The sequence below is a fragment of the Sinocyclocheilus anshuiensis genome, unplaced genomic scaffold, assembly GCF_001515605.1.
Source record: "Sinocyclocheilus anshuiensis isolate Anshui unplaced genomic scaffold, SAMN03320099.WGS_v1.1 scaffold718, whole genome shotgun sequence".
Lineage (NCBI taxonomy): Eukaryota > Metazoa > Chordata > Actinopteri > Cypriniformes > Cyprinidae > Sinocyclocheilus > Sinocyclocheilus anshuiensis.
The window spans coordinates 322,607-346,242 of record NW_015546102.1 but is presented as its reverse complement, the minus strand read 5'-3'; the positions used below and the strand labels follow the sequence as shown (position 1 = coordinate 346,242).

At 36.4% G+C, this 23,636-nt stretch overlaps 2 protein-coding genes across 2 annotated transcripts in view; both read right to left on the bottom strand.

Moving 5' to 3' along the window:
- Window positions 1-633: 633 nt before the first annotated feature.
- scinlb (scinderin like b) lies at window positions 634-11,617 on the bottom strand. Its single transcript, XM_016502227.1, has 16 exons — window positions 11,420-11,617; window positions 8,891-9,045; window positions 8,389-8,550; window positions 7,589-7,738; window positions 7,031-7,120; window positions 6,653-6,785; window positions 5,847-5,935; window positions 5,325-5,540; window positions 4,972-5,105; window positions 4,779-4,869; window positions 4,213-4,383; window positions 3,959-4,133; window positions 3,775-3,890; window positions 3,592-3,669; window positions 2,273-2,333; window positions 634-1,613 (listed from the first exon to the last, which is right to left on the bottom strand). Exons 1-16 carry the CDS (start codon window positions 11,598-11,600, stop codon window positions 1,453-1,455), a joined length of 2,163 nt encoding a protein of 720 aa, XP_016357713.1. The 5' UTR covers window positions 11,601-11,617; the 3' UTR covers window positions 634-1,452.
- A 2,080-nt stretch (window positions 11,618-13,697) lies between these two features.
- Window positions 13,698-23,636, bottom strand: part of ccdc18 (coiled-coil domain containing 18) — a 26,185-nt gene continuing 16,246 nt past the window's right edge. Inside the window, 11 exon segments of the mRNA XM_016502226.1 lie at window positions 13,698-13,988; window positions 14,943-15,423; window positions 16,827-17,039; window positions 17,117-17,254; window positions 18,248-18,388; window positions 18,912-18,980; window positions 19,059-19,175; window positions 19,254-19,353; window positions 20,763-20,976; window positions 21,246-21,409; window positions 22,448-22,590. Coding sequence (XP_016357712.1) covers window positions 13,981-13,988; window positions 14,943-15,423; window positions 16,827-17,039; window positions 17,117-17,254; window positions 18,248-18,388; window positions 18,912-18,980; window positions 19,059-19,175; window positions 19,254-19,353; window positions 20,763-20,976; window positions 21,246-21,409; window positions 22,448-22,590 — 1,788 coding nt within the window. The 3' untranslated portion in view covers window positions 13,698-13,980.

The following is a 23,636-nucleotide window of genomic DNA, read 5'->3' as shown; positions in this document are numbered from 1 at the left end:
GTACAGGAGAGTCATCATACTCTCAGCTGATTCTTCAGATTCATTTAAAATCTGAATTTGCATCATATCATGATGTTGATGTCAGACAAGCTTGGTTTGTGGTAAATGTGGCATTCTAGAGATACTAGGTTGTCTAGAGAAAACAGGTAGCTTCATAATAAAAGAGAACAGTGGTGTTGTGTGATCTAGTTGAATAACACCCATGACTCAATCCCAGTGATCCTGTTTAAAGTCTAACTGAGGAGTAGTACAACAGATAAGATAGTCTTCACTGTCACATTGTCCATCAGAAATCGTTTATATTAGGTTGATTTGGTGGTCAAGAAACATTTCTTATTATAATAAATGTGTGTGTATTATTAACATTGTGCTGCCTAATATATTTGTGGAAACCGCACGATTTTTTTTCATTGTTCTTTGATGAATTGCTTAAAATAAAAAATAAATGCTTAAAAGAAAGCCATTTATTTGAACAATAAATATTTTGTTACATCAGTCTTTACTCTCACTTTTTTTTTTTAAAGTACTGAACATTAACTTTTGAACAGTTGTTCTGTTATTATTATAAAAATGTAGAATTGGTGTGCTCACTACTGTATAAAAATAGTAAATACAGTAAATATACAAATATAATTTCACTTTCTCAAAATCTCAATTTATTAAAGTCCAACATGATAACATCATTGTACAGGCTGAACATATATCAATGGCTTGTGTGTAAAAGCAATAGTCATGAAGTTTGCCACATATTTTATAATGGTAACAAGTTTGGACGCCATAATGGCAATAATAAATAGCCAAAACGCTTGACAAAATAACAAGGTTAACAGGGTAACATACCTTATGCATCATACCGCATACTATTATGAGTGCTAATGATTTTGGTAGATTTCTTCTACTATGACAGCTGGTTCTGCTTGAACACAGCTAAACACTCCCAAAATCCATTTGACTGGACTAGGTTCAATAAAACTATGGATCTGTAATCTGAAATCTGTCAGTTTTAATGATGGTAATTTTCCTCATTAAAACAGTACTTTTGGTTATGGTTAAAATGATCATGAGATAAAAAATCAGTAGTACTAAATAAGCCATTTTATTTTACATGGAGTGGGGTTGCCTCATGAGGGCAGACGTGTAAGATCTCATGACCAGCCAAATACTACTTTGGCTTTTAATTTCAGTAATTCACCTATAATTTGACTCTTTTGCTTACTGAATAAATTAATTATTTCTACAATGGCATCTGTAACTACAAACTAGTTACAGTCCAAGACCAATCGCATAATGGTCAACATAATGTTAACCAAAAAAAATTAAAAAAATACAGAGTGGACTTTTAAGCGAGATGGGCATTTCACCAATCTTTAGATTGTGTAAAACCTTGGAAAGTTGCAATTTATGCACAGGAACAAGAAGTGCTTATACAAAGAAGAGGGAACAGTTTTGGGTTTAAAAGCGAGCTCGGATTTTCTCCAGAGGGTCAGTGTCCCACATATGTGGGTCCCAAGCCTGGAACCAGCCTGTGAAGGTCAGGGGCTCAGCCCCCTGCTTTATGGTTGTGATGGGCAGTCCACGACGTCCAGAAGGATCAGAGTCCACATAGTCCTTAGCTACAGACAAAGAACATACTCAGTTATAGAGTATACAGAATATAGAGTGCTATAGGAATGACATATTTTTGTAGGTCAACTTGTAAGTTAGCATCATCCTGTTTCCCTCAACAACATTTTTTCCATTGACTTTTGGATTATTGCAGAAAATAAGCTCTGTGATTAACAAAAGCTCTGTGATTCTTTCACATTTTCCTCATCAACAAATTTTATGAATTTTGAAGCCTAAATACAATCGCCAGAAGTAAAAAGCTAAAGTTAGGATATAAACGAACTATGACTTAAATGTCACTACCATTAAGCTTCTGACAACTCTTTTGATCTTAATTTAAAGTCTATAGCTTAGAAAGTCTGAGTTAGAATAGTTTGCATGAGTGTGAAAACGAGGCTATAAAAGCAGACTACTGAGAAGAGAAGTTGATTTGTTGGGCGTGATGAAGTTTAAGGCCCCTGACAACCTCTCTTGTCCCATTTAGCCATTTGTTAGCAATCACCTTTTTCACAACGATAAAAGCTTTAAAAATCATTGGGAGTGGGGTATTACTGACGTAGAAAAAAATGGAAGAATATCTTAAGCTTGTGTTAACCAAAATCCTGTTCAAAAACTTAAAATTCAATGTTTTATCATGAAACAATGATTTAGTAAACATGTCACTCACCTATTTTTGGTGACTCAGTTTTCTCAACCTCATTGGCTTCTTTACCAATCCAAAGGAAGATCTGGAAAGAGCGGCAGTTCTTCAGCATTACAGCCCATGAACTATATACATGTGCTAGCTGATACAATCTGTGTCCAAATTTAGAGGCTGCATCCGTTGAATGCTGCTTTCCAAGACCGAATGCATCACTGTGGCAAACAAAAGCTGTCCAATTTCAAGACTCGAAATGCGCCCTTTGTTTCCCAGGACACAAAGCATACAAACAAATGGATCCTTCGTAGCCCAGGCTATCCCATAGTGTTTTGTTTGTTTATGTCTTTCTTAACGCCAATTCAGCATCTATGGCTATATTCATGGTGAGAACCAGTTAAACCATACACAAGTCAATCCATACACACGTCCGGGGACAATTTAGAATGATCAATTAACCTAACCTGCATGTCTTTGGGCAGAAACCAGAGCACCCGGCATAAACCCACGCAGACACAGGGAGAACACGCACACTCTTTGCCGGGGCTCGAACCAGGGACCTTCTTGCTGTGAGACAACAGTGCTAACCACCGAGCCACTGTGCCACCCTTTGTGACAGTTGAATAAAACTCCAGTACATACATCACTGCCGCTCATCAGCTGCAGCTGTCACAGCAGTCCTCCGTAGGCTAGACTGTCCCATTTAACAATAGACGGTTTGACCTTCACAGACTTTAAAGGTGTGGCCTTTGAAGTCTGTGTCCTTCTAAGAATGCAACCCCTGAATTGGGACACAGCTACAGTCTAAACCAGTGGTTCTCAACCTTTTTAACTCCAAGGCCCCTCATCATCTAAGACAAAATATTTTTGGTACTTTGCTATAATATTATTATTAATATAGTAAAATAATTAAATAAAATAATTATAATAAATATTAAATATTATAATATAAATATTAAAATTATATTAGTGTTAATTTCCACTTTTCTACATGTGTTTATGGGATAAGGCTTTTAACAAATATTTTTAACTTACAAATATGATAATTTCTACTTATAAAAGATTTTAACGCTTGACATAACAAAAAAAAATGTGTATTTTTCTTTTTAATGTGCATTTTACTTTTCAAAATTATATTATTTTCCATGACTTTCCCAGTTCTAAAAATGTTCACATTTATTATATGATTTATAAATAATAAATAACTTAATAAAAATGAGGGAACGTGTTTTATATGGGAAACAAATTAGTCATCTTGAAGCTCCATTAGAAGTTTGCTGAGACCACCTGGTTGAGAACCACTGTTCTGAACTACATTCATGTGGACTACATACTGTGCATCAACTCACCTGATCCCAGGTGTCAAGCAACATGACATCATCGGTAGCCAAGTCTGACTGAGTGAAGTCTCCAGGAACTTCCTCAACCTGAGAAGAACAAGAACAAGACATCCGATCCATGACATCACCATATTTACTACAAACCGCAGCTGTCCTCCAGCTTGCCTGTGTGTTTCTGTGACTCTCAGTTACCATTAGCCGGCCTGTCTTATTGGAGCAGCCGAACAGACGTGGTGGTTTGACCATATTTCGTAGAGTTGAAGATGTCTGGTACTCCTTCTTCCCGCCCAGAGCCGACCAGAATCCAGCTGAGTAGACTGCTATGTAAGAAATATAGTTCATATAATACATCATAAAACACATGGCAGACACTCACCTGGTTCTTTACCCTCGGCCACATCAGTGGATTGTCCTCCCAGCACACTTACAACATACTTCGCAGCGACCCTTTCTTCATCGCTGGCACCTGCGCCTTTCCACACAAACACACAATCTGATGACTTCAGCACAAAGACGTCATTGGTGTTTAAGTTGGATGCAGATGGTTCAACCTACAATGGAAGTTATAGGTGATTCATGAGAAACATTACACTATACTGTATGTATAAGAGTATTCAGACTGTGACTGACCTCGACAGTGCGTGTGGCTCTAGAGGAGCTCTGTCGGATGTGGAAGAGGCGCGTGCTGCCTGTCTTGGTCTGGCCGTCCTTGCGGGACGTGCCTCCAGTATGGATGATCATAGGTTTGCCCTTGAACAGACTCATCAGATGGGGAGGTTCTTGACCCTGTGTCACTCGCACCTGAGCAATATATTGAGGTGGATAAAATCATTTTAATGATGGTACATGTGAACAAAATTGATAAAAGTCACAACAGACAAACTAGGTTAATTTAATGGCTCTTCTGATCAAGATCACACCCTGGTGGTTACCATCAGAAATACAGCAAATTTTTGGCTTTCTTGGACTTCTTGGATTTTATAGGCTTGCCCAACCCAAGTGGCATGCAAACATGTAATAATTCCTAAAAGATTGGGAAATCATAAAAAATTGTACACTTTGGTTCATGCCAAAATGTACAACCCAAACCTAAACCTATACCCTATAAGTTTGTCAGTAAACAGTATACTAACCATGTTAGTTAAAACATTATTGTATGCTGTTTTCAAAAAGCATTTTTCAAAGGTAATTCTCACCTGAACTGGAGCTCCTCCCATGGAGTCATCCAGCTGGACTGTAAGAAAGGCAGAAGCTGCCAGCTCATCCTGAGTGCTCTTCAGGCCCTGCCTATAACATATCACATGCATGCAATATAATGACACGTTGTTCATATGAAACAAACAACACAGATAATATACTATAAACCACTATAAACACATATGGACTGACCAGGTGTAGATGATATGCTGCTCCCTACTTCCCTGTTTATAACTGTAGAGGATCAGGTAACAGTCTCCCCCAAAGAACTGCCCGTAAGTAGAGGGATCCACTGGGACACGCTCCCCTCCCTCCACACGCCAAATCTGATTTAGACAAACATTAGTGTTAATGAAAGACTGATTAAAGAACATTTTCTTACTTGATCTCCCCTTTATACATATAAGCACTGAATGCAAGCAAGCATATATATATATATATATATTCTCTGATGAACAGAAAACCTTTAAGATTAAAAAAGTAAAACTTTCTATCCCCAACATCACTGTGAAAGAGTTTATTTTGATGACCAAAATTAAATTTACCTGGACTTTTCCAGAACCATCATCAACCATGTTGTGCTGGGCTGCCATGGCCTTGTTGTTATGGAGGCTGGAGGCATCAAAAGGAATCTGCTCCACATGGGCTATTTTTCCAATGGTGTAGGCCTTGGTAGGACCAGTGGTTTGGTCCTTGTCCTTCCAGTTAGAGAAGAACTGCTTGAACAGGGTGGTCTCGCCTCCTGCAGGCAGCACCTGGATCTACAGCATCAAGTATTGAAGGTACAGTATCAGTAAATGTGCCATTAGTTGTTCATATATACAAAAAATGAAGAATGTAGAAAACATATTTTCAGTCATATTTTATGTAAGATATTATATGAAATCAGTAAGCATAAATATATAAACCTTTTTCGTAATTGTTTACATTGCTTCTAAATGTAGATTTCTACAAACCAGAATACTTAAATACTAATAAAAACTAAATTACAAGAATAAACTGATAAGCAATGGATCCATTTCTTTGATTGTCAACAGTATGTGTGTTTAAAATCATTATGTATGTACCTGTGTTTTACTTGAGTAATTCTTCTCTTTGATGAACTGCTCTGCTGCTTTCATAGCCGCTTTGCGTTCAGATGTGTTTGCATTTGGTCCTGTTGGCAAAGGGAAGACAGAGGCATATGCTAAATAAAGCTCTTTCATTTTTATGAAAAATATGTGGTGCATTTAAACAAAAGGGCCCCTAGTCTTGCTGTGTTGTATGTCAGCACTATGAAAAAACTCAAAGATGGTATCAGTCTGACATCTCTATAATACTATATAAGAGATGTAAGAACAGATATAGGGCAGATTCTATTTCTAACAGATTCATACAATTGGCTGTTGAATAATATTAATTTAAGGAAATAGGCCACCCAAAAATTTAAATAGTGTCATCACTATGTGTTTCTGTGGAACAGAAAAGAAGATATGTTTGTACTCAAACAGTTTTGGGTCCCATCGACTTTTTAGTATTTTATGTCCATGTTATGGAAGTCAATGGGACAAGAAACATTCTTTTATGTTTGGTTTGGTAACCAACATTCTTCAAAACTTTTTTTGTATTCCACAAACGAAAGTAAGTCATGCAGGTTTGGAATGACATGAGGGTGAGTAAATGATGACACTATTTTAATTTTGACTTGACTGTCCCTTTAATAGCCTGCATGGTCTAGATGACATCAGCTGAAAAGAAAAGTTGAGTTCTTTGGAATAATGTGCACCAACGAACTATGCACAATAAGAGCAGGCATGTGTGTTAGGAAAGAAAATAGGATGCATTTTTTTTATGTTGATTTTAAAGTTAACAACTCATGCACATTGAGACACACCTTTCCAAACAAACACATTCTTATCAACTCCATTGTCCAGGATATAGCACTCATCTAGGGAGAGCATCTCCTGCTTGAATGGGCTAGTCTGGGCCACAACAGATGTTTTCATGGAGCCAGAGGCATCTGAAATCTACAATGATAAACCACAGGACAGCAATCAGACATGAATTAAAGATAGATAAATAAAGGCGTCGAAAGCTTACGAAATAAAGATAATGAGAAACACGATGTTTTGTTTTTGTGTGAATGATGTAGACAGTATTTTAAACTTTACAGCTGTCAGCTATAAATGTACAACAGTCCACATAAATAATTAAGATGGTAAATATTCAGAACTGAGCTAAAAATATAAGTAGAGATAATAGTCTTTATTACCATGTACAATCCTGCCTTCTTCTTGTTGGAGGTGTCCACTTCCTCATCGTCAGGAGTTGCTGGGGCGATGCTGGATTTGGGTCCAAGAACCTGTGAGAGGAATACAGGATTAAAGCCCATATGGGAACAGCAGGACTTTATTTCAAACACTTATCTGATGCCAAGTGGACCAAACATTGAACCCTGTGCTGAATGACCTGATAGCGGACAAATTTTCTGGCACACAAAAATCATCCCCTCTCATTAAACGCATGATGGATGCTTTCTCATTAACACAACACACAAGCCAGAGCCAGAACACAAACAAGCAAGCCATTGTGCCAAATTTTACATCAGGCCTGCTTGATGGTGTCCATACCATAATGTGTGGTTATTCAGCATCCATGAAAATGTAACACTGTATGTCATTTTATAAAAACAGGCATTTAGTGTCAGCTTTAACATTTTGCACTTATAAATTGTAAGTGATTTTGATGTCTACCCACATTGTTGAGTAATTCAGATGGTGGTTGAGCAGAAATTGTTCTAGGAAAAGTCGAGCTTAAATCTTTCACTCACTTTAGTCAGAGCGTCTGGTTCAGTCCCATCCGCCACCATGATCAGCTTGGCCCTGCCGTTCCTCTCATTGTCCCGGATATCAATGGCCAACTGGGAGGCCTTTAGACGTTCAAAACGATTGCAGTCACTGCCACACCACTGATAAATGTCCTGACGGAAAATGGGAAAAGTGTTTTTAAAATGACTCAAATGTACACTACCATTCAACGTTTGGGGTCAGTAAGATTTTATTTTGAAGGAAAAAAAGGAAAGAAATAAAGAAAGTAATACTTTTGTGCATTACATTGTTAAGGATGCATTTACATGTTAAATATGCTTATAATGTTACAAATAATGAATGCTACTTCTTTTGAACTTTTTTTCCGTTACAGAATCTTTAAAAAAAAATCACTTATTTTCCACAAAAAATATTAAGCAGCACAACTGTTTTCAACATTGATAATAATAAGAAATGTTTCTTAAGAACCAGATCAGGATATTAGAATGATTTCTGAAAGATCATGTGACACTGAAGACTGGAATAATGGCCAGTGAAAATGCAGCTTGCCATCACAGAAATAAATTACATTTTAAAATATACTGAAATAGAAAAAAGTTATTTTAAATTGTAACAATAGTGAAATATTATTACAATTTAAAATAACTATTTTCAGTGAGCAAAAGAGTTCTTTCAAAAGCAATAAATCATACTGACTCCCAACTTTTGAACTGTAGTGTATATTTCAAATATAATAGTAAAATATTTTAGTATATTTTAAAATATTCAAATGTGTTCTATTGGCAGCTTCAGTTATCTATACCTTCCCCAAGTCTACGATAAAGCAGTCTCCCTTGTTGAAGCTGCTCCAGGACATCTCCACCTCAGTGGCTCTGATGGCCCTCCTGCCTTTGATGTGCAGCAGTCGCTTCACATCCACGTCATTAGTCAACACGTGATGGAAGCCTGACGCAACACCACCTTGCTGAGGAGTCAGGAAAGACAGTTGACTCATTCCATTACATAAAATGATACTGGGATAGTGACAAAATTAAAAGTTAAAAACTAAATGCAAACCACTCGGCAGAGTGCTTCTCAAAGAGCCATGCAAACTTACTTAGCTAAGCAAATTGCTGAATATAATGGAAAGAATGTGGCATGACTAAACAGTAATGGATGTTTTAGAGCCATAATTGATTCTACTCTGATGCTTCTACAAAGTAAACCCAGCAGGAAGACTACTTTTGCAATCTCACTGCTTAAGTTAATGATAAACTCTGCTTCTAAGAAGGGTAATTTTCATGAAAAAGCAAAGGAGAGTTGACCTTATACTTGATGCCAGACTTGAAGTAGCCCAGGAAGGTGAGCGACTCATTGTTTTGGACCTCACGGAACTGAACCGGACCACCCCCGAGAAAGTCATCCAGCTGTGTGGAGAAGATAGCAGCAGCTCCACTTTCATCTTGAGAACACACATTCCCTGGAGGAGGGGGAAATGATCACAGTAAAAGGGATGTTTGTGCTATCTTTTTAATATATATTTAAAAAAAAATGCAATTCACACATCTGTTGATGTGTTAAATGATGAGCATGTTTTGTCTGTATTAAAATCTATTTGGATATTTTTTGATGAATATATGATGAATAAAAAACTCATTCAAAAATGAAATACTTAAAAAGAAAACATTAAGTAGTTTGTAATATAATATTTAATACTAATAAAATAATAATATATATAATAATAATATAATAAAAATTAAGTATTTTAACACAACTGATTCACTGCTTATTAAATATTTAAAACTTTTGTCTGCCAATATCTGATACCATAGAGAGGACCCCTGAAGATCCTCATGTGTCACAGTGCTATTTTAGTATTATTTATATATTATTTTTATTTATATTTTAAATTAGATCATTTTTATTTTTATTACATTTTAGTTTTAGTAATTTTGTTGTGCTTTTGTTTTTTTATATTTAGCTTTAATTAAAATAAATTCATTGAATTGAAATGAATACATTTGTTTCCTTTTAAGGTTTTTATATAACATTTATATTCTATTTTATTTAATTTTATTTTAGTAAAATAATTTGTTTAATAGTTATAGTTAACAAAAACAACCCTGTTATGTCAGTAAGGTCAATAAGTCTCTTGCAATATCAAATGATTTGGCTCCTTTTTGACAAGTCAATATTGGTTTAGGTGCAGCTCCCCTAGAAACATATTTATATTTTTAAACAATAATGATGTGTAGACTCTCATGTACTCAATGAGTAAGGAAAATTATATATACATATTTTTTTTACTTTTACTGAGTCATTAAATTGATACATTTCTCAAAAATGTATCGCATTTTACACAAAAGCAGCATACAAAAGACAGTAAAACATGTTTCAGGGTAGATGCTTCTGTTAGTGAAAAACAATGTCCTACAACTTACAGGAACACTCAAACTGACCTCACTTGCCAAGCAGCACTAGCAGTGGATCTGTCTTTAGCAAAATAAGAACCAAATATAAAGCCCAAAGAGGCCACGTGAAGCACATTATGAGATTTTCCACTCTGTGTCCTCAAATAAACCTTTTCTTCTCACACTAAAGCTCCATTCAAATGTCTTAGAACTACTATGGTTTGGGGCATGTCTGCGAGCAAAACGAGTAAGTTTAAACCACTGGGTGGAACAAAAACAACATCTCACTGATCAGTCACTAGAATTAAACAGGAGACCACATAAACCTTAGTGGGCTGAAAGCCAACGGTTGATGCACTGCCACACAAACAAGTGAAGGCACGCTGTAGTCTGTGGAGCTGACTAAATACCCTTTAAGTGACTACCCTTCTGAGGTATGCCATCTGTACTAGATCAAATGAACTTTTCCTTAAGGGTAGGAGGGAGTGTCATAAGTAATTAGCACAAAATAGGTGCACTTTCAGAATTGAAATAATAATGGTGGTGAGAAAGCTCATGAGAAGTATTTACAGTATTCACAAAAAAGTAAGCAAAAAGTCTCCGGATGACCTACTATTTCCAGCAAGATTCTGAAGTGTGCATCTGATGGACACTTTACTATACCATAATGAGGCCACAGCAGAGGATTTGTGAATATCAGTAATGTGACACAACTGACGCTGGTAGGTCACATGACAATGACAACATATTGAATGTAGTATGTCTGGATTACTACACAAACTCATACTGTATAGAACATACTTTTTAACGGCTCAAAAGTAGTACGTAACTCAGAGAGTATGTGATTTGCAACGCAGCAAGTCACTTGTTTTGTTCCTGAATGAATCAATGTTTTTGAATGAATCAGTTGAATGAGTGATTCAATGACCTATTAATAAAGACAGTCATTGGTGTACATGTACCAGTAAATTTCTAAAGAAATTTTGTGGAAAAAAGGTCTAATGTCTATCATCAATGGTGCAGTGATGTACACTACCAAGCAATTCAGGTCAATTCAGTTGACCAACTTGAACCGGTGGTGAAATGGTGAAGAACTGTTGTATAGAGCACCTCAGTAAAGTTTTAAATGCATTTCCTTTTAAGTTTATGGCAGATGTCACTGACAGAAAATATAAAGAGCATTTTTTTGTAAAGGCCCATTTCACAACATACATTTCTCAAGAGCTAAATAAAGCAACCCAGCACTCTCTTATGGGAAGAGCAGCATTAAAAATAAAATGACATGAAACTGAAAAAAACAGACAGGCCACATCCTTCCTCATCTAAATAAAGCAAATGTAAAACATATGTGGTTCACCATGTGTGAAAAGATATATTCATATTATTGTACAGCCATAGGTAAAATGCTTCTATTCTATTCAGACCACTAGGTGTGTCACTTACCCATCCACATGTGTATATAATATGAGGGTGCAGTGGTGGTGTACAGCAGAAGGTAGGCATCACCCGTATAGAAGTTGCCATAGAGATTCTTAGGCACTGGCTTCAGGTCCATGTTCTCAATGCGCCATATCTGCAGACCAGGAGCTTTCCCTGCAGTCTCAAACTCCTTATGGGACACCATAGTGACTGAGGGGGGTGCAGAAAATAAAAGGTTTGGATGTCTTTTCAGGGCATTACGTCATACTGGGAAAATGAGAAATGCATAGTGTGCAAGCAATAGAGAACAGAAATATGCTTTAGAGAAATAAGAAGTATCTGTTCCTCTGAAAATGCTCTTGGTTATTGCTTGAGAACCATATGAAGTCTGAATCTTCTGACGTCTGTGATTCTGAATCACTGGTTCCCATAAAACACGTAGTCTGGGACAGCATGGGCAATATCTGCACCATTTACTCACATGCAAAAACTCAGAAGCAAACGCAATGCACCATACATCACACCTCTGTGACGGTATAGATAAGACTTTGAGCCTTGGAAAAGAGGATCTTAGTCATCATGGTGTTGACTACAACAGCTGATAAGAAAGAGAAACACATGATCTTGACTTACATGCTACCTCAGAAACTAATCTAAACATTTAACATGGTCTTATGCTTTTTACATAGTAATCAGTAAAGGATACATTCTGCATTCATCAGTCTTGTAAACGTTATGCAGTTTTTATGCTAGTATATAAAAAAAGCCTCCATGCCATTGCAGTTGATACTTATGGGTTTTCATTTGTTGTCATTCTCCATTTGAAATATTATACATATAGGACATGGCTTTGAAGCACAAAAAAAAAACACAATCCATGCAAATGTATACGTTTACATATTTCCTGCAGCAGATGTAAATGGCTCTCTGAGTAACGAGTTCAAACTGTTTCAGTTATCAAATCACAGCCAAAGAGGTTCTGCTGCTGTGATGTAATGCAGTGGTCATATATATGAAGAGTTTGGTTCCAAAACGCTATAAATCCATTTTGATTAATTTGAGTAAAAATGTGTTTTCTTTACCAAGAAAGTGGCAAGATGAAAACCACTATTTTCTGTTTCAAACTTTCACATAGCATCTTTAGGTTATAATAACATTAAAAATTCAAACCCAGATTTTGATTTTCAAAGATTTATTATAAAATCTGGACATCTGCCCCAAAAGGTGGGTGACAAAAGTATGCATTTAAGATAAAGGGGCTGTGGCAATGTCAACAGTCAAACAAAGAAAGGGAATCACCAGAGACCTTTACTGTCTCATGGAAACTGTTGTCATAGCTGCCATTGGGGACCTCGCCATTGTAAAGGTCAAATTAACAAAGAGCAAAAGGCTGCAGACAGGAGGAAGTCACTGTCACTGATGACACAAGAAAGACACTGCTATGGAACTGAAACACTGGTATATATATTTATCTGCCCTTCTTGCAAGCCCATCAGATGGTCAGGCTTTGGCTTAGTAGTTATTGCAATTGCTCCACCAGATAAGAGAGTTCTCGGAACGTGCACATAGCGTGAGCGTGGTGCTATAAATCACCAATCTTTGACCACATCCTCTTCACTGCAAACCAAAGCCTCTTGTATGCATGCAAATGCCTTCTTCAGCATAATGAGAGAAAACAGAAGAAGCGATGCTTTGCTAGTGTCCTCATTTTTATTTATATTTTTTACCATGCTTTTGCATATACTTAACATTTGGAACATCTTCTGAGGAGATCTGGTTTTGTTATTACAAGTTCTTCGTTTAATCTTTATTTAATATAGTTGTATCCGCACAATGGCAATAAAGCTCTCGACTTCCTCCTAAAATTATGTTAAATTACACACCTGGACTCTCGGAGTGCTTGCTGGTTACAAAAACAGACACAATAGACCTGTCAGCCCATCTCTGAGCAGCAAATACATCTCCACCCCCAGCAAATATGACACACTAGTTGTTGTATCATTAAACAATGGGCCTGTGTAAACACACGCATGAGTGTAAACATATGCAAATACACAGTTATTATTAAAAGGCTGCATGTTGATACATATTAACTTAGTTCATTTAAACTATGGCACACTTCCTGTTAACGTGCTATATAGATGACTTTGGTGTAAAGAAAAAAAGGTTTAGCATGACAGTTTGGCATGAAAGCAAAGAGATGTTTCTGAATATCTAAAGATTTATTAAGAATCAATCAATCAATCATTCACATAAGAAATTGTATAAATTAATATCATAAAATGTAAAACTAAAATATGTACCTAAATACAAAACCACCACTGAAAAGGACATTTCAAATTCAGTTGGGACATGTTTGATCATGCTACTGGACAAGCTCAAACAGCTCTACCAAACTGATTCACAACTGAACTGAGGTTAAATGTAACATTTAGGCTTCATACAAAAATCATCTAGTAGCTCAGGGCAAAAAGAACGAATCAGCAGGTTTTGGACCTCTGTGCATTTATTCGGTAAAGACTTCAGGAATATCATTAGTTGATGGGTTCTCCTGTAAGGACAGACACAGTACAGCTGCCACCTCATTATGTTCCTGCAGGAAAATTAAAAGTTTTAGATTTTCAGAAAAACTGTGTTTTGAGTGTTTTTAGTTTGTTGCTATGCAGTTGCTAGGGTGGCTAAGTGGTGGCTTGCAGGCCCAAATCAAAGGAGCAAAATGAATGAGTTCACTCAAAATTTACTCATCCTCATGTTGTTTTAAACACGTATGACACAAGATACGCAACCACTCAAAAGTTTAGGGTTGGTGTTGATGTTTTTGAAAGAAGCCTCTTATGCTCATTACGGCTGCAATTATTCTATAAAACCAATAGAAAACTCTAATATTGTGAAATATTACCATTTAAAATAGTTTTTTTCCTGTTATTTTAATAAACTTAATATAAGTGTTTATTAGAACTATAGTGGCCATTACTCCAGTCTTCATTGTCACATAATCCTTCAGAAATCATTCTAATATACTGATTTGGTGCTCAAGAAACATTTCTTATTATCAATTTTGAAAACAGTTGTGTGCTTAATATTTTGGTCAAAACCATGAACAGTAATAATAAGTTTAGAAATTTTTGATGAATAAAAAGTTCAAAATAGCAGCATTTATTTGAAATAGAAAACTTTTGTACCATTATAAATGTCTTTACTATCGTTTTTGATTAACTTAATGCATCTTTGCTGCATTAAAGTATTAAAAAAATATCACTGACCCCATACCTTTGAACTGGTGTATTTTAAGGAATGTTTCAACTATTTTGTCTATATAATGAAAGTCACTGGGGTCCAAAACAACATTGGACCTCACTGACTTTCATTTTATGGACAAAAATCTTTTTTGTGCTCCACCAAAGAAAGAAATGATGACAGAATTTTCATTTTAGGGTGAACTATCCTTTTAAGTATGAGCGATATTAAGTTAATAAACATTTAAAAATCCACTCCATTGTGTACACTAGATATTATAAAAGTGTTTACATGCAGTCATGTTACTTGCCTGTTTTGTGGGTGCTGGTGTCACAGAGGGATTGTTGCTCTTGGAGGGCCAGAGTCTGGTTAACAAACCTCAGCATACCTGATAGAGAGTCTAGATCTGGTTCTTCTGGTTGCTCTTGGTCCAGCATGTATGTGAGTGGATTAAAGGACATGTCTGTAGCGGAGGTGGCCTCATGGGTGCTCAGACCCTGCCAGATCTGGTCTGGGGAGGGGGGCAGCAGCATTGCAGCCTGTACACTGGCTTTCAAACTGTCTGAAAGCTCCACAGAGGTGTCAGAGAAGGTGTTCTGCCAGGAGGAGATGCTGGAACGTGCTGAAGTGTTTTTGTGAGAGGAGGATTTGGAGCCATGAAGAATAGAGTCTTTGAGAGGAGGAGAGAGAGGGGGAGGAGTGCTGGGTTTGTGACGAAGTGTGATGTTGTGTAGTTCTGTGGCCCTTTCGAAGCTGGAGAGCTTGGCTTGAAGACGGGTGATCTCTGACTCCTAAGAAAACACAGTATAAGGAGTGAGGGAAAAACTCACAAAAAAGTGATTATTAAAAATGATACATTAGCTTTGGTCCACAACCTAGTGAGACAGTTTATTTATTCATTTATTTAAAAAAAAAAAGGGTATACAGTCAGCTTTTAAGGCAAATGTATGTTTACAGATTGAAAGACACTGATTATTGTTTACTTTACAGTACTCAGTCCATTTCTCCCAATATGTTAAAATAGATCCTTTTTAAGTCTCAAAATGAGAGTAAATTCTTCCACACTATATATTTCCTTAATTTCTACCCATTCCTTGTTCACACTTCAAGACAATGTTCAATTTGAATTTATTACTTGTATCCAATTATTTTGTTTGGCTGTTCAAATTATTTTTTTAAATGTGGCCAATATCAGATTCAAGTGTGAACTGGACTCAGTCCTTAAATGATAATATTTTAATAATAATAAAAAGAAGTAGTAGTAATAGTAGTATTTGCATTAATGATTATTATATATCTTTTTTTTTTTTTTAAGTCACATTTATGAGCTTTTATTCCTTTTTTTGATAGGCCAGTAAAGGGCAGACAGGAAAGCATTGGGTGAAGAGAGGGGGGTGGGATCGAGACGGGAATCGAACTCTGGTCGCCACGAGCACAGTTGTGCTAAATATTGGCGCTCTATACACAAGGCTATCACAGCAGACAATGATTATTATATTTTTATAAAATTATTATTAAAAGATTTTTAATTATTTTCATAAATACTGTTTATTTTTTACAAATATTATAATAGTCATTTCTTATTTTCTTAACTTTTTAATAAGAACAATAAAACAACAATAATAACAATACTTATATTATACTGATACTGATAATTATATTATCAATCACATTTATAATTATATTAATTCAATATTATTATTATAAAAATTTATTACAAAATTGTTCTCAAATACTATTATACTAATACATTTTATTTTACAGAGAAACATTACAATAGTAATATTGCATCTTTTTAAATATTTGTATATTATTATTAGTCATTATAAATTACAAAACTTTTGCCCATTATGTGCAGCCCTACAAACAAGCACAGTGAAAAACAAAAACACTTTTTAATAAAAAAAAAAATAGATTAGATTGTAATCCAAATTGTACCATACTGTTGCTTGTACATGCACTTTCCTCACAGTATAACTCTAGAAATTAACTGTTTTTATATGTAAAATCTTTAATCAAATCCCTGAGGTGGACTGGCCAGTTTGTTTCCTTGTCATCAGTCCAAAATGCTGGGATAGGCTCCAGCATCTATTGGGCAAGCAGTTTTGGAGAAAGTATGGATGTTTAATATAAACGTAATATGGAACTGTTGTATGTAGTGGTTTTGTAAGACACCATCCAGTGAGTCATGCACCTTGATAAGCAGGGTCTCATTAGCATTCTGTAGGAGCTGTTCTTTGCTGTGAAGCTCAGCGTGTAGGCGAACAGAGGTAGATCTAGCCTCTTCAAGCTGGTCTCGGGCCTGTTGCAGCCGCTGGCTCAGCTGCTCCTGAGAATTACGCAAGCTGCTGGAGATCTGATCCGACACCTTCAGCAGCTGCCCACGCGTCTGCTGGAGAGCTGAAAGCTGGGAGGCAGAGAGAGAGGGTCAGACCCAGCAAACCAGCTCAACTGTCCCATGACAAATTTTCTGTTTCTCCAAACCTCTTTGTGGTGCTCCTCTCTCTGCTGCTCAAGCTCCTGCTGCAGGGTAGTAATGGTGGCCTGGAGTCTGACCTCTGCATGTGTAGAGCGCTTCTCCATCACAGACATCTCTTCTCGCAGCTGATGAACTTCTTTCTCCTACAGAAAAACAACAAACAGGTTAAGGACCATCAGGCCCTGAGAAAACTCAAGAATCTGAGAGACAGCTCATTAAAAGGTAACTTTCATTGATCTGCTCATAAACAATGTACTGACGTGCCACTAAGCTAAAGACTGATGTTACACCATACATGTTCTCAAAGTGTAAATTGCAGGCGTGAGATAACGGAATTTTAAATATAAATCTCTTATTTTTCTAAAGTCACACATCCAACTGAGAGCACACCATACCCACAACACTTACACTGATAACTACTAAATTCAGTTTATTAAAATAACTCGTTTTACCTGTTTACATGCAAACCAATAACCAGGCAATGCAAGAACCTGTGTTGTTTACAATACTTTTTTTCTTCTTTTTGTAAATAAAACAGAAGTACGTATTCCTCTCAGAGTATTCTATCCAGATGTTACATAAAACATATAAAAAGAGTATTCCAAAATGTCAGTGGGAAACTTATAAGGACTCATTCAACCCACTAAAATGTGAGTAAATCACATGTCTTGAGCTCTATGAGCGCTTGTGCATTATTCCATTCTTTATTCCAATTCATTTCAATCGATGTGCAGTGCATTTGACGCACCACTAAAAACATGATTAATGTTCATTAACCCAGCAGCTCATCAGATCTTAGTGCGTTTTATATTGTTATTAGTATTCTTATCAGTATTACTGTTTTTTTTGTTTTTTTTTAATGGCAACACTGAATGACCAGCAATGTCTCAAAATTTGTACGACTACACCACTAAAGGAGAAGTCCTTTAGCTGCATGATATGAGAATATATTTTTAAAATGTTTTTTAGTGTGTATTCCTCCTCTAAAGAAAATTGTTGAATGAGTTTACATGACCACACATTGGTTTAAGCATACTTGTTTTAAGAATGTGCATTTAAACACTCACTGAGAGATCCTAAAGCGTGCAGTGAACATAAGTGCATAACGGCGAAGTTTAAAGCTGCAGACATTTCACCTTCTGAAGTGCTTGCTGGGTGACTTCATTTATCTGTCTATTCAGAGATTCACAGTGTGAATGTGCTTCCTGTTGCTCCTGCACCGTCTTCTGGAGCTGCTCACGATACACACGCAGCTGCTGGCCATGTTCAAGAGCATCCTGACACACGCACAGACACACAATATAAGTTGAGACTAAACAATGCAACTGAAATGCTTACCCAGTCATTTTTTTGGCAATTTTCAGCAAGCATGCATACTTGCACAAGATTATGTTGAGCTCTAAGATTGATAAAATTATTGTTTGTCAGAATGACATGGCACCCATGATAAAATAAGAAAAAGAAATAACTCTGACAATGTCCTTTGAAGATAAGTGTTACACAACCTGTTGGTGTGGCTTAATTTCTGTACAGCAAGAGTTTAATGTTGTAACACTGTTACTTCTGCTTGTCATGTAATGTATTATAAAAAATTTCAGAGGGTTGCTGGCTCAAATCTCCTCAAACTTTTAAGTAAAAGTAAAATGAAATGTTCAGAGTTTTATTTTGATTTTCGGGTGAAAATGGGCATGGACCTGGGCGTGCTTTTGACGGGATTTGTGAAATTACACACTTTACCTCGGTAAATACAGGGTAAAAAATTCTACTCTCTCCTCACTATAGTTCAAACATGTGCCGTACCCTCTCCAGGTCCTCCTTAACCTGAATCTGTGACTTCAGCATCTCCAGCCTCTCCATCAAGAACTGCATCTGCCCAGAGAGCAACGAGACCTCATCAGTACATTTGTCCATTAACAAACTCATCTGTGGTCACTCTCAATGACTCACCTGCTGGTCCTTCTCTCTAAGCTCTTTCTGGCTCTTCTCCAGAGCTTCCTGTAAATACTCCACATTCTTCTCCATCTCCAGCTTATGCTCTTTAATGGCCACGTCCAGCTGCCCCAACTCAAGAGAGAACACAATGCTTTAGTAGAGTGGAGACATGGAGGCAATGGAGATCTTGTTCATGTTTATGTGTGGTACCAGCTGCGCTCTCTGCTGTAGCTCCCCCTGTCTTTCTTTCAGAGCACTGTCCAGATCCAGCACCTCATGGTTCCTCTCCTCCAGCTCCCTCTGACTCTCTCTGTAAAACACATTCAATGATAGAGAAACTGATTATTTAAAGGTTGAAGGTTGGGTAAATGTGGCGCATTTCAACAAAATGTATATTTATGATGACAAATTCTGTTATGAAGCACTACTGTGACCTGACTGAATATGTTTGAGGTGGGGTGAAGTTGTGAATGTGTTTGTTTTGACCATGATTAGATCAAACTGACAACATTCTGAAGAATGGAACGATTGCTTGAGTTGTAGCCGACACTGAATTTTGGGAGTCAGAAAGACTTTTAATGTTTTTGAAGGAGGTCTCTTATGCTATTAAGTCTTTTCTTATGAAGTCTCTGAGGCTTTTGATTGAAAATGTGGAATATTGTTACACTTTAGAATAACCCTATAGTGTCATTTATTCCTGTGATAACAAAGCTGAAATTTCAGAAGCCATTACTCCAGTCTTCAGTGTCACATGACCCTTCAGAAGTTATGCTGCTTAATATTTTTGTGAAAACTCTGAACATGTTTTTCAGGATATTTTGATGAATAGAAAGTTCAAAAGAACAACATTTATTTGAAATAGAAATCTTTTGTAACATTTTATGCATTTTTACTGTCGCTTTTCGATTTAATGCATTGCTGAATAAAAGTATTCCATTATTAATACTGAATAAAAGTATTAATAAAAAATCTCATTGACCCTAAACTTTTAAATGCAAGTATATATATATATAACAATTTGTTTAAATCTACAAATCCCGTAGACTACTGGGACACAGATTGATCAATATATGGACACTCATTGTACAAAAACTCAAAAAAACAAAAATAGTGAATTTAGTTTAATCTAAACCAATAAATTATATTATCACATTCTAATACATAACACATTACTAAAAGAAAAAAAAAATAGAAGTTATAAAGGCTCATATTTATAATTAAAATAATGGATTTAGACAAGTATTATATTAGAGCAGCATAATGTGGTTTGTATTTTCAAAGTGCATATACTATATTTATACATAAAAAAACATGTATGAAATGTTGGAAATTGGGTTTAGGAAATAAAAAGAAAATGGAATGACTTCACAGGTCTCTGCTGAGACATCCACCATTAATGTCCATCAAGAAGAACGAAAGAAAAACCAGGATGCAACCATCAGCGGGTATTTACAAGGAAATATTTATCCTTTTGTGCATCCCATATAAAAATATGGTATTGAAGGTTTTCTAAAAACACAAAATGTGTTTTGAGGCCTTTACAGATCCCTCATAATCTCTTTCAGAGGCATATAAACAACAACACAACGTGCTCAATTTAGGCTGTCCTCAGCCAAACATGAGTAAGGATGTTAGAAACCTCAGAAATTCTGCATATCCAATGATGGATGGACTGCTGTGGCTTCCCAGCAGTCAGAGCAAGGCGGTGGAGCAGCTCACCTGAGCTCAGCAGCTAATTTATCGATGGTTGCTTGCTGTTGGTCTGACGTCAACTGTGTCTGCTGCAGCAAGTCTCTGAGCTCCTGCAGGTGGTCCAGGGTATCTGCAAGCTCTCCACGCACATCCTGCAACTGTCCCTCAAGCAACTGCGCCCGCTGCAGTGAGTTCCTCCTGTCCATCTCACTGCGGTGGAGCTTCTCTTCAAGGTCGATAACTGAAACACATAGACAAGAAAACATAAGAATATTATTAAAAAATGATTCATCTAATCTTCCTCAGTTGTAGACTAGACTAGACTATGGGCATCTCTTTGTGAGGTTCAACCCACCTTTGGGTAAACTTTTCTTAAAGTGAGGTTTGCAAACCCCAATGAGTGTCAGCTGATAATTCTTAAATTCTCACTTTTTAAGAGGCTTAGGTTTAAGTACAACTCAGACGTTTATGCCCATTATAGTTTTGTTGGTGGTCACTGGAGCTGCATACCAATTTCACTCTTCTTATCCAGCAGGCCTTTGGTTTCCTTGAGTGTCTCCTCCATCTGATTAAGCTGAGAGGCTTTCGTGTTGCTGTCTCTCCTCAAACGCAACAGCTCCAGCTCCATGTCTGACAGCTCCACTCGACACTTACTCATCTCTGAACTCAGCTGCCTGAAAAAACACACAGCTTAACATTACCATCTTTTCCTCAGTGCTTTTATTAATGTCCAGTTGCTGTACGGACGTGACTATAGGTAAAATATAACTGACCTTAAAAGAAATGAGAGAAAATCAAGATATGAAAATCCTAGTTGTCTAGATCTGGCTTTTATGTGAACAGCCACTATGTGAAGCACTTTCTTCCTCAGCTAAAATAATTTGCTGTTGTAGTATATATAGAGAAAAAGTTTAGCGGGAGTGGCTAGGGACACAAAGGCTTTGAAGCCATTAAACAGTCATAAGATCATCTCAAGGGACACCCTCAGCACAATTCTCATAAAAAAGTTCAGTGTTATAACTGAGGCAAACTGAAGCCAACAAACATTTTCTAGTAATTTCTTCAGTCATATGCTTTCACACTTTCATAAAAAACACTATGCTTGTATTATACATTTATTTTTTAGAAATTCTGTTTTATATTTTTGAAAATAGAATGGGGCAATAGTCTGAAAATACAAACATATTTCCATACTCGGTTTTCTTTTTTCCATACTTATCCAGACCTGGGCTGCATTTCCCAAAAGCATCGTAATCTTAAAGGGTTAGTTCACCCAAAAATGAAAATTAGGCTGCGTTTTACTCACCCCCGAGGCATCCTAGGTGTATATGACTTTCTTCTTTCGATCAAAGACCATTTTTAATATAACTCCGACTGGATTCGTCTGAAAGAAGAAAGTCATATACACCTAGGATGCCTCGGGGGTGAGTAAAACGCAGCCTAATTTTCATTTTTGGGTGAACTAACCCTTTAAGTACATCGTAGACCTATTGAAACCAATGGAGCTATGATCAACTGAGTCTTACAATGCTTTTGGGAAACGCAGCCCTGGAAAACACTAAAATCAAATTTCATACTTTTCCATGCTGCGTAGGAACCCATAAACATGTTCTGAGCATTCTATTTGCAGTGGTACACAAAAATGAATGCTGAAGAAATATTCCTGCAATACAAAAGGTAAATTAAGGAACTGAAATGCCAGGTGGTCTCACGTTATGGAGCCGGAGAGCTCTGCGGCCTGCCTCTCCTTCTTCTGCACCTCCTGAGTGGCCTCCTCCACCTCTCTCTCTCTTTTCCTCAGAGCCTGAGATAAGGCAGTATGCTCCTTCTCCAAATCTTGTTCCAACTGGGACACCTGTGGGCGATCAGTAGATATTGTCCCACTATCGATAAAGATGAGATTATTTTTTTCATGCAGTAAAGTCATGAGATTATTGTGTAACCCGTTTTTGCTTTTTTCCTAACTTTATTTAAATTAAAGTGAGCCATGGCCTGTACATTAGCAAAAGGGTGAATAATAGGAGAATAAGTTGACATGCACTTGCTATTTAGTAACTATTAACTATCAGTAGAATGTCTGAAAAATAAGGTGTAATATTCTAATGAGTTATCGTTGATGTAGTTGCAAAGTTACTTGTATAGCTTTTATAGAATGTGTAAAGTGGACAATCAAAATTACATGACTAAATATTCAATAGTGAAAAAGTAATTAATATATATAAATTATACAAACTCTTGATTATTTGGAGAAACCAATAAATAGTTTAAATTGAGACCAGAAACATGCTTTAACAAATTTAATAAAGTAAATAGGGTCAGCTCCCTTTGGAGGTTCAGTACAAAGCTTGAACTGGAAAAAAGCTTGTTTTGTGCTGGAGCAGAACAACCCTTAGGCACAACTATACATATCTTCAAACACATGAATGACTTTATTGATTTATTGATCAGGTATTAACAAGGATGACATTTAAAAATAATACTAATCAGGATAATGATACTGAATATGCAAAAATGATCAGACCGAAATGATATATGCTATGATGTTTGATCAGTTACTCATATCAGAATTGATTCTATAGTTTTATGTTTCTTATAATAAAAAGTGTCTGCTAGTCAGAATATAAGCTATGTCTGAAATTTTTCTAACGTGAAGCATAACAATGTGACCTAAATTTGAAGGTTTGTTGAGTGTGTGAGTAATATCATATAGCTTAATTTTGTATGAAACAAGCACAACCAGACATGTGGTCTTGTTAAAATGAAAACATAAATCATTTAACAACAATAGTAATTGTATTAATAAGAAATTATATAAACTATATGGACAAAAGTATTGGGACACACCTTAATCAGACCCATTGTCACAGATATATAAAATCAAGCATGCAGTCTAATTTTACA

Coding starts and splice junctions, on each gene's coding strand:
- scinlb (XM_016502227.1), bottom strand. CDS start 11,600: ATGGTGTCCCATAAGGAGTTTGAGACTGCAGGGAAAGCTCCTGGTCTG. Junction 5,106..5,324: donor ATGGTTCTGGAAAAGTCCAG/GTAAATTTAATT, acceptor TGTCTAAATCAG/ATTTGGCGTGTGGAGGGAGG. Junction 1,614..2,272: donor AACTGAGTCACCAAAAATAG/GTGAGTGACATG, acceptor CTTTGTCTGTAG/CTAAGGACTATGTGGACTCT.